Source organism: Amphibalanus amphitrite, unplaced genomic scaffold (assembly GCF_019059575.1).
Source record: "Amphibalanus amphitrite isolate SeventyFive unplaced genomic scaffold, NRLGWU_Aamphi_draft 001032F_arrow, whole genome shotgun sequence".
Taxonomy (NCBI): domain Eukaryota; kingdom Metazoa; phylum Arthropoda; class Thecostraca; order Balanomorpha; family Balanidae; genus Amphibalanus; species Amphibalanus amphitrite.
This window is the reverse complement of record NW_024882526.1, coordinates 204085-215787: the sequence shown is the minus strand read 5'-3', so window position 1 is coordinate 215787 and position 11703 is coordinate 204085. Positions and strand designations below refer to the sequence as shown.

General features: G+C 48.8%; 1 protein-coding gene across 1 annotated transcript; it reads left to right on the top strand.

Annotated features, from left to right (window-relative positions):
- Window positions 1-6543: 6543 nt before the first annotated feature.
- LOC122369401 (acetylcholinesterase-like) lies at window positions 6544-10757 on the top strand. Its single transcript, XM_043344123.1, has 4 exons — window positions 6544-6559; window positions 7081-7577; window positions 7809-9028; window positions 10553-10757. Exons 1-4 carry the CDS (start codon window positions 6544-6546, stop codon window positions 10755-10757), a joined length of 1938 nt encoding a protein of 645 aa, XP_043200058.1.
- Window positions 10758-11703: the final 946 nt, after the last annotated feature.

Below are 11703 nucleotides of genomic sequence, written 5' to 3'. Positions count from 1 at the left end.
GGAAAGAAGTCCGGAAAAGGGAGGAAAGATCTTTTCTCGCTGCCTCAATATTGAGGGGCGCCGCCCCCTCGGCTCCCAAATTGGGGGGGGGGGGGCAAGCGCCCCCGCTGCCCCCCTGTTCCCGGGTCTATGCTGGCTAATGTTTAACCCGCGCCCCGCTGGGCTATTCAGCCATACGCGCCCTGCTGGGGGGGGGGGGGGGCAGATTCTGCCCCCCCCTGTCTAACTTCCGAACCGATGGTCGTAGAAAGACGGGGAAAACGGCAATCGAAAGCTCTCAACAAGGCGGATCTAAAGAGCACATTTTTTTTTGCTTAAGTAGGTCAGAGGTCAGGTCAAGGTCAGGTCAATGGTACAAAATGCGAGTTTCTACAGTATCGGCCTTGCACCGTAGTTGCCGAAGAATGGACTGAGACTGATTGCCCAAAACGTGTTCTTAGACTACCAAGACAATATTCGTTGCATGCAATGTCATTCAAAGGTCAAGGTCAAGGTCAGGTCAGGTCAGGTCAGGTCACCAAAAACAAAATATAGAAAAGGGCATGTGCGACACATGTTTTATGGGTCATTTTATTCATAGAATTCAATAGGCACACTCAATAAGTGATATGGACCACCTCTGGATAAATTTCAGGTCGAGGTCAGGTCAAGGTCAGGTCAAGTAAGGTCAAATTTTGAAGTTGGTTGTTAAGGCCAAAAAATGTGTCTATCCGATGCAGTTTTTCACGGCGAATCGAATGGTGCTATTTTTTGTTTCCGTACGAGGTCTAGAACTTCCAAAAAAATCATTTTTCAAAATTTTTGTGTGTCGTGACGTCATAAAATTTTAATAACTCCCACATTTTTGAACCGATTCTTCTAAAAATTGGTATGTAGGTGCACATAGACTACTTCTCTGACATGTATTCCGGGTTTTTCGATACACTCAAAATTTTGGATTTTATCATTATTTTTCCAAAAAAGTCAGTTTTTTGAAAAAATTTGGGCCAAAATCCAAAATTTTCAAAAAACCGAGATAGCCATTTGATAGACAAAGTAGAATCACGTATGACCTTTTTTGTTACGTCTTGATTCCTTTAAAAATGAAGATGTTAGCGGCGTTTGAAATTTTGCCGTTTTTAAGGCGAAAATGGCGAACATGACGTCACTAAAACGTCAATTTCTCAAAAATTTTCCGACGGATTTCGCTCAAATTTTCAGGGAATGTGTCAAATTGATGTATGATAAGGTACTCAAAGTTTGACGTTGCTGGCGTAACGCGTTTAGAAGTTATTGGCGAAAAACGGGAGGGGGGGGGCAGATTCTGCCCCCCCCCCCCCCAGCGGGGCGCGGGTTAAGAGGCAAGAAATCGGTAAAAAGTTAGTATTTTCCTCATGTTCCCAAGTTGGTTTGGTTTCGGTATTTCTTCACGGTTTTGGTTGGTTTTTGGTTTGGTATCGGTATTCCGATTTTCCGTAATTGACATCACTAGTTTGGTATCGGTATACCAAAAAGTTGGTACCTATCCGATTGACATCGCTAGTTTTCACTCTACTTCCGCTTGCAGCTGACAGACGCCAGCATATGACGTCATCCGTCCTCTGCGGTCATGATGGGCAGCACGTGATCCAACCCACGGAGTGAGGAAGCCCCCTCATCAGTCGCGGCAGACGGGTGATTTTCCGCCCCCTGCTTTCGGGATCGGAAGCGGGCAGCGCACACTGGTCGGAAACGCCCTCACGAGAGGCCACGGGCGATTCCGGAGTTTCGGATTATTTTTTATATAGATCGATTTGAAACTGATCAAATTATTATACTTCGGCCAAAAAAACTAATCCGGGTGACCAAAAATAACTGTAATCAGCCCCCGAAGATGGGGTATCCCAGAACTCGGAAACTGACGCGGAGCAAGAGGTTTCTTGAGCCGGATATTCAGAGTCTTATTGCTGATAGACACCAAATTGAATTCCCACATATTATGCATCAAAATGTTCCTTATGAAGTTGCCGACTGGTCAGTGCAAAATTTTTGGTATACTTTTTCCCTAACTAAGATTTACTGTAGCTTTTTTATGAAGGCTCTCCTACAGTGATTCTGGAATATAACTGCAAAGTTTAGGTAAGAAAACAACAGGTAGTCCCATCTAGTTCCACTCTGATTTTTTGTGAGATGAAGCAGGATTTAAATTTACACCAGGGCAACATAAAAGCTAACTGCGCATATTTGCGCAAAATTTGCAGGAGCCGCTCTTGCTACCCAACTACCGCCCGCCCCGCCCCAGTTTCGGCTCGGCCGCCGCGCCCGGCTTACGCTGACCTGTGTGGCCTGCACGCATCCATGCGTAGTTGACTGGTCATTAAAAACAGATGCGCTTGAGTTTATGAATTTTGTGAAAAGCGCGTTTTATGTATGCATTTATGTATGTATTGACATCAAAAGCCTTCCACATATTGCGTGGCAATTACGACTTGCATTTAGAGAGCCTTGCTATTGACAACCATCACTCGGCTAAAGAAAGTGGAAATTGAAACCTTCGTGAATATAAGACGCTGCAAATATAGGACACCTGCCACTGACGTCGGGTTATCTTGGGCCGTCTTTTTGCATTAGATCACAATTCCGGTATTTAACCCTGGCCGGACCGATTTGTTTTCTTTATTGACCGGGGAAGGTTGGATCAATTCCCTCGCCGTTTCGCCTCTAATTGAGCTAGAGCCTCGCGGAAAAAAGAGCTTGTGTGCCGTTATGAGACGCAACAATTAGGTACTACCCGTTTTAAGGTCTTAGGTCAGCCAGTGACCTCTTAGGTCAGGTAAGTGCCACAAGGCACGGGCTCGGTTTAAGGTTAATTACTTTGCCAGAAATGGCCGCACTGCCGCGATTTTGGCATCATCGTGTTTGTCTAGCTCAGGCGCGTTGAATGCTATACTTGGTGTTCGGGTGAAGTCAACTTAAGGTGTTAACCTTCCAGGCGGTGGGGGGCATTTTTTTTGCCCCCCCCCCCTTTAGTTGTTTTCAATATATCTCGAGAACCGCTGCGCCGATCGTCACCAAACTTTCCGTACCCTCCCGGGAGTAGCTAGCGCACATGGCGACCAAAAATTTTTCCAAAGGCTATGATAGGTTGGCCGCTAATGACGTCAGAGTGACGTCATTTTTGCCATTTTCGACCCAAAAAAAGGTTTCGCGGGAAGAGCTGTCAGGCCTACCGCTTTAGAGAAACAGAAAAATGTTCCAGACATAAAAGGTGTGGAATCAAGAGGGCTACAAAACTGCTATTTCGGTTTTTCGAATTTTTTGGATTTTGACCCCCAAAAATCAAAAAATAGAGTTTTTGAAAATAATAGCCGAAAAATCCAAAGAGTTTTTTGAATTTCAAAAAAAACGGATTATAATTATGTGATAGTCCCTACCGTCTTCTATCTACATACCAAATTTGAGATCAATACCTCTTTTTTAGGCCAAGTTATAGCGAAGAACTGTTCAAAATTGATGACGTCAAAATTTCAAACTCAATTTTTCTAGACCTCGTAGCGCAAAACAAAGACCACCATTAGACTCCCCGTTACGAGCTGCATCGAATCGATACCCATTTTATGCAAAAATATCAACTTTGAAATTTGACCTTTTTTTACCTGACCTTGACCTGACCTCCACCAGAAAGTGACCTAAACCGTACCTGATGGTCTTATAACCAATACCATTGAGTTGGAAATGAAAAACTGGCCATAAAACATGCATCGCACAACCTTAGTAAAGTTGGGTTCATGTGATGACCCTTGGTGACCTTTGGTGACCTGACCTGTGACCTGACCTGTAACGACCAGTGACCTCTAATAGCAACATATGTACTAGACAACTGACGCCTTATCGCTGATTTTCGACAAAATGCGTTTTACTCGGTGTTATAGCGCTTTCCCTAGAAGCCCCGTGAACGGTGAAACATTTTATCTTTGACCTGACCTGTGACGTCATCGGTGACCCCGAGGTCAATGAAATTTGGTTTCCTTCGACAAATTTGACAGGGCTATCGAACGCCGTTTGAATTTTCCGGATCCGTCCAGTAGTTTCGGAGATACGAGGGGGGCAAAAAATGCCCCCCCCCCCCCCACCGCGCGGAAGGTGGCTGGGAGGTCCACCGCCTGCCGGGTTAACCTCGGGTCAATCGGGTCATCTCAGGTCACGAAAATGGTTGAAGGAGGTCATATCGCATATCATTCGATTCGGCAGGTCTTCCTGAGTCCAATGGTGGCTTTCCCGACTCTCTAGCTCCATCTGATCAGGAGTTATTGACGAAAAACTTATATGGCCTTGGTGACGTCATAAATGACGTCACGCAAAGTCAACAATGCTAAAGTGAAGCACTGGACCTTGCAAGGAGTGTATGAAACCATTCCCGGTGCCCGAATAGCAGCTCCCAATTTCCCTTGTTGACTTATAGTGGTGCTAGATCCTGTATTATACTCAATTATGACGTCATAACTTAACAGATTCACGTCATATATTTAGTGCTTGACATCCAAATGATAGCTTACATATGACAGAGAGGTATGCAAAGTTTTATGAAATTTGCTTCACTAGTTGTGGAATAACAAGCAAAAAACTTTTGCGGAAAGGCCGCTGGCCTCTCGCTGGAGCGTTTCCGACCAGTGTGCAGCGTGGCGGAGTTACGCTGGCAGCGTGGCGGAGTTACGCTGCCCGCTCCAACCGTTTGATGGGGTAACGGCCGCGGCAGGGCGCAACAGGCCGCGTGTCGTCACAGCGGAGCGTGACCTCCCTCCCTCTGTGACTGTCGGGTGTCCAAAGCCATGTCTGCTTTACAGAGATCGCTGCCCGTGTGGGACCGATTGGCTTCTTCCATTACCAGCGGGGTAACAATTGGCCGGTGGGATGGGCCTGTGACCTTTTGGCCGCTGCCGCTTAACTAGTTCAATTTATCTTGAAATTGTATCGTTTTTTTTCCTGCAGAGGGCAAAAAACTGCAATAATGGACGATGTTTGCGGACAGTTTTTCTGCAATAACTTTTGACTTCAACCTTGCAAGAGTCACTTTTGCCAGCATCGTGTTCCTCTTGTCAAAATGCATCGAACGAATTATAATTTGACCTAAAGGTTTACTTGAAAATTTGACCTTAGTTCAAGATCATGACCCGACCGGAAAAGGTCATTATGCATATCAGTCGATCCGTAACGTCTAGCTGAACACGTCTAAGGTGTTTTCATTACTCCAACATGTTTTTATGAGAAGTTATTTGCGAAAAACTGTTTGATACCATTCGTGATTTGATGTGACCTCAGGGGCATAAACAGTGGTCACGGCCCACGGGTGCCATTTTCATGTTCAGCGTGTCAAAGAATGGGGGCGGTGGCAAAATTGACCTGACCTTAGGTCGTCGATATCAAAATTCCGAGATTCTTATTTCGTACATAGGTACCTACCGTTGTCATTATCAATCTCTAAAAGTTTCAAAGCGATCGGTACTCGGTGTAGCTATGGCAGACTTCGAAACTTTTTATGAGGTGAGGTCACTTGAAGTGACCTGACCTGGTGACCTGACCTTGAATGACCTTGGCCTGAAATTTCCACAAAATGTGTAGAATCGATGTATGACAAAGTGTGCCGTTTTCTAAATATCTGTAAAAAAACAGGTGGGTGCTCAATCCCCCCCAGGAGGCCGCGGGAATAGATCTGACAACTCACTCTCCCCTACATTGTGTGGACTCGTGGTGAAGAGCCAGAAGAAGACCATCACCACTCACCACCACCTGATGCATGTGCATTTCGCTGACTGCTTCCCGAGCCGCTGCCCATTCAAGCTGTTTCTGACTAATGGACCAGAGGTACTTACATACAGTCTGCACTCTGCATCACGAATATGGTCGCCCATCAGTGACTGCGGATTTACGTAACGAAGGATCATCATCAGTGATGCGTTGACGGGTGCATGCTGGCGTATGGCGGCTGGTGGCGGCTCTGATCGGTCGATTCGGTGAAGAGCGACGGCCCAGTATACTGAAACTGACCTACGGTACCGGAGCCGAACATTGCCTCACCGAAATTACGCACCGGTATTCACCATTGATGAGCAGCATTATACGCTCAGGTTTTGTCATAGCAGAATAATTCGACCTACACTAAGCCATGCATGACCTGTGAAAGCTCTGTGTGTAGGTGAAGAGAACTCCGTGGACCCATTTCCCGGTCGCTCTCCTCTCTTCCGGAACGCACCGTCATCCCATTGTGAGCAGCCACTCAACTGTCCTTTGTCCAAGGTCGGGACTGGCGAGCGTTCGTGGCCGCGCCCGACTTCACCCGATGTTTTGTCGGATTTCGGGTAGTCGAGGTCTGGGCACCGCGCGGGTCACAGCGCCTGCGGAGAGGCAGAGACAGGCGGCGACGGAGAGCTACAGGCGACAGTGCAGGCGACAGTATAAACTATAAGCGACAGTGCAGGTGACAGTGCTGACTTGAGTGCGTCCGAAGGGGAGGACAACGGCTACAGTGAAGCGGCAACCCGATATCATATCGGGCATTATCTGAAGGTATAGCTGTGGTATCCAGCCATGCCTACCTTCAAAGGTAAATGTTGGCATAACTCTAAGTTTCGAATGAACGCGAGTAAGTGTAATCGAGAATGAAAGTACACTAATAACGGCCTGGGAATAGACGGCATAAGCTAAATTTGAATAAAAAGTTGAAGTTGCAACTAAATCCCTATGCTATAGCGATAACGAATGCGATGCACAAATGCGTATGCCCTTCGTAACTCACAACATGCTACCAACGTCACTATTACGGTTGTTTATATTGACTTGCCTCAATAAAAGCCACACGGGTTTCAGGGCGATGGACACGCTTGAGAGGGTGCGGCGTGCGCACATCTTTTTCAGCCGTTTTATTATCGTTTAGGTTGGGCCTATTACCTACGAAATGAATGTTTGAATAAATTGTCTTCACGAGTGCTTTATTAGATTGGGTTTTGGGCGTGTAGATTGCTATGGTCAATTGCGTAGTCAAACGATCAGCACGTTTTTTTTTTTGATAGACTAGAAAATGTTATGTATACCGGCCATGCCTAAACATCTGTTTATCACCTCCAGGTCTCGGGCTGCTCTGCTCGGTACTGGTGACGTCGCGTCTCAGCTTCGCCGACAAGCTGCCGTCGGTGCCGACCGCTGCCGACAGCCTGTACTCGTACCTCCCTCCCCTTGAGGCTGACCCACCCGCACCGGACGGATTCTCCTACCTGGCTCCCGACAGCCCCTCTCCCTATGACGTCACCAGCGCCTCTCCCTATGACGTCATTAATCCTACCTCCTCATACACCTCCATCGGCCCGGAGCCGTCCCACGGCCCCGTCAGCCCAGCGGCGGTATACGCACAGGCGTCGAGCGGCGGTGGTCCCCTAGCGGTGACCCAGGAGGGTCGCCTGGAGGGGGTGACCCTGGAGGCGGCCTCTGGGGGTCAGGTGGACGCCTGGCTAGGAGTGCCGTACGCCAGCCCGCCAATGGGGGATCTACGCTTTCTGCCGCCGCAGCCCGTGGAGCCGTGGTATGGCGTCAGGGAGGCCAAGAGCCAGCCAAACGCCTGCTGGCAGGTGAGGTGGCTTTGCGACCCGGCGAGGAGCGTGAGGTGCATCTGGCATTCTTTTAGAAAAGAACGTTTCCGGACTTTTCCTTTGCACATGTGCTGATGGTTGTGCCTTTCTACGATTTTACCGTTTCAATAGACGATCGATAAAACACAATCAAACCGATTTCACGTTTAAATAATTGCGTATGATTTACTTCACGTTATGTGTACTTATACAACTGCCCCATGCTTTCAGGTGAAGGACACGTTTTTCGGCGATTTCACTGGCGCCACGCAGTGGAACGCCAACACGCCGCTCAGCGAGGACTGCCTGTACCTAAACGTGCATGTGCCGCACTACCGGCCGGCTCGTCCGGCGGCCGTGCTCGTCTGGATCTACGGCGGCGGGTTCTACAGCGGCTCGGCGGCGCTGGACGTCTACGACCCCACGGAGCTGGTGGCCGCCGGTGGGGTGGTCGTCGTCGCTATGCAGTACCGTGTCGGCTCTCTTGGCTTCTTGCGGCTCGGCGACGCGCCGGGAAACGTTGGCCTGCTGGATCAGGCGGCCGCGCTGCGATGGGTACAGAGGAACGCTGCAGCGTTCGGCGGAGATCCCAACCGTGTGACGCTGTTCGGAAACTCGGCCGGCGCGGCCAGTGTCAGCCTGCACCTGCTGTCGCCCGTCTCCTCGCCGCTGTTCCGCCGCGCGGTGCTCCAGTCCGGCTCCGCCACCAACCCGTGGGCGGTGCAGGAGCCTTCCGAGGCCTACCGGCGCGCACTGCGGCTGGCTGATGAGGTCGACTGTCCGGCAGCCTCAGATGACCAGGCGCTGACCTGTCTCAGGGAGATCGACCCCGAGACGCTCGTCAACTCGGAGTTCTTCACCACGGCGTTCGCCGACTTTCCGTTCGCGCCGGTCGTGGACGGGGAGTTCCTTCTGGAGGATCCCGCTGCCGCGCTGGCCGGGGGCCGCTTCAAGCCTGCCGACCTGCTGGCGGGCACCACCTCTGAGGAGGGCAACTACTTCCTGTTGTACGCCCTTCCAGAGTACGCCAACCTGAGCGCGGTGCGCACCCCCGATCGCTCAGATCTGACGCGCTATACGGAGGTTCTGAACGGTGACCTCTCGCCGGCGGCGAGACTGGCCGTGGAACATTTCTACACCCCCTGGGGCGCTCCCGACCAGTCAGCCGCCATCCGGGACGCCGTGGACAAGATGGCCGGAGATCGCCAGTTTGCGTGCGGTGTCAACGACGTAGTGGCGGCGCACGCGCGGAAAGGGGGCGCGGTGTGGCAGTACCAGCTGCGGCAGAGGGCGCCCGGCTCCGTGTGGCCCCGCTGGAGCGGCGTGCTGCACGCGGATGAAGTGTTTTTCCTCTTCGGCGCCGCCCTCAAGAAGCCAGAGGAGTTCAGCAGAGAGGACGTCATCCTCTCCAAGCGGATCATTCAGTACTGGACCAACTTCGCCAAGACTGGGTATGTCCACTCTTCTCAGTAGATACTTCGACGGTGCTTATTTTGTTCAGTGTAAGTACATAATGTGAGCAATGTTTTTACGAGACAAACATATTTCGGTCTCGTTTCTATTTTAGGTACTGGCGATTCAGGTATGCACGTAGGGGAAGCCGGGGGAAGCCCGGCATAGTAAGCTCTTTTTCATTTTTATTACATACCATACGTGCTGTATAAAATGTTGATATCCTGTTAGCTAGCTAAGTTCATTGGCCGTGTTTTCCCAAAAATTCGGTTTCGTGGAATAAGTATAAGGTTGAGAAAATCGAGTTTTTAAAAAGTGTTGATTTTTCTGGGGTAAGCCCGGCATAGGGGTAACGCCGGCCACCTCCCCAGCGCTTTACAACGAGTTGATGAAACCATTATGTGTCTTCCAAACATTAACGGAAAGTGAAATATTAAGGTACTGATTAGCTCTGGACATCTTAGAGTTTATGTCACTACTGGTATTTTAGCTAGCGTCTACCACATATACAGTACAGGTCGATGAAAATCGTGATGCAAAATTGACAAAAAATGTGTATTTCAAAATTCCTTAAAATTTATTTTTCTTTTTACCTTAATGCATCATATTGCAAATCATTCGACTCGGCTGATGAAGAACAACACAACGACACCATTTTTGAAGCTCTAGCTTCATTGTCTGTCGCGTTATCTTTAAAAACGTAGTTTGACCCTAGTTGACCTTAAGTGACATGACTGGCTTTGTCTATGATAACATGTTTATTTTCGAAATTTATCTTTGATCTAGGTGTAAACCAATCCTGCTCAGTACCTATTATCTCATGGAAAACAGTGGTTTAGTGGCATTGCTCTCGGTTGGGGGTAAGCTTGGCCACTCGCCCGGGGTTACCCCAATGTGCTAATTTTTATTTTAGAACAGCGATATTCGAAAAAATGTCATACTTAAGCCAGTCTGCCTCGTCACCCCTCACTACAAACACTTAACCGGTCCTTACATAACATTCGTATAAATATTAGTACTGTATGGTATAACATTAACAGTGCACCATCTCTCACTTTTTAGCTAAAAACCCTTAAAATATCATTTTTGAGCTATAACTTTAACAATATGCAATTTTTGTTAGCCTTAACTTTTTGCTGGCGTTACCTTAGCTGCCACGCTGAAAGGACAAACAGTTGAGCATTTTATTGTGAATAATTTAGCCGGAAACGGGGTGGCCGGGCTTCCCCCGCGCCCGGGCTTCCCCCGGCTTCCCCTAATTCAGAAAGACATGTTTGAAGTGATGGTTGCTGAATGAATGTATGAATGAACGATTGATTGAATGAATGAATGAATGAATGAATGAATGAATGAATGAATGAAAGCATGAATTCAAGGTAGACGAAGTGATGAGTGCAACATCCCATCACAATTTATTTTCGTTGCCATCCGTACAAGCCAGCCACCTTCTCTTAGTTCTCAATTCTCACCCACCCATTGACTGACCTGACCTGACCTGACCTGACCCCTCTCCCATGTTTCAGGGACCCTAACTATTCCGGCGAGCAGTGTGTGCGCAGTCCGACCAGCCACGAGTGGCCCCTTTACGAGCCGGTCGGCCAGCGCTACATGGTCCTCTCACACTACGGCCCGGTCACCGGTCACGCGCTGCGGGTCGGCCCCTGCGCCCTCTGGAACCACCTCGTGCCGCGGCTCAACGACACGAGCGCCATCTGTGGCGAGGTGTAGGCGACCGCAGCGCCACCTCCTCCGGCGCGGCGAGGAGGGATACTAGCGGTACTTTCACAGTCGTAGATGGCGTATGCCTATCTAATAGGGTCTGTTCCCGTCGCTCCTCCCAAAAAATCTCGGATGAGGTTGGATGAGCTTGGAGGAGAGCCGTTTCAGAGGAGCCACGGGAACATTTTTGCGAGAAAATCAGCTGTTTGTGGGCTGTAACGGTCGGCGATTTATGGCGCGCAAACATAAATCAAGAGATACTAATCACTTTCTAATATAATAACCGTAGATTAATATCGAACATTGCTATTAAAAGATACCTCATCCTCATCGATCACTAAAATCATGTCCAGTCCCCTCAAATCTCATTTATAAACAATTCACATTTGTATTACGTGCGCCAGATATGTCTACGCAGAGCCTCCTCCAAAAATCCAACTTTCGTTTGGGATGAGGGAGGAGGCAAATAGTGGTGGTGAGATGCGGAATCAAGATGAGCTTGGAGGAACTTGGAGGAGCGACGGGAACGATTTTTTGAAACGGGAGGAGGTTAGAGGAGCTTGGAGGAGGTTGGAGGAGCGACGGGAACAGACCCTATGGCAGCATATCTCATCAGTCACTGGTACGTACACTGTAAACCAAATTGACAAGTCTTGTGTAATATAACCAATCATCTTTTGGTATGTTTACCAACTGATACTTTTTAAACAAGCCGTTGTCTGGTGCATTGCTTGTCAGGTGACAACTACGAGTCTAGTTACTATGCACACCAACTTCTCAGTATCCAGACCAACTCTACATTTGTTTCAACGTTTGTTTCTTAACCAGTTTTGGAAACTTGTTGCCGCATGGTTATTTAACCGGCGCCTAACTTGTACTGGTCAGCTGGTCAGCATACACATGGTCAGATGCGCCTATGACGTCAGACTTGGCGGACCAATCAGCGGTCGCCGCC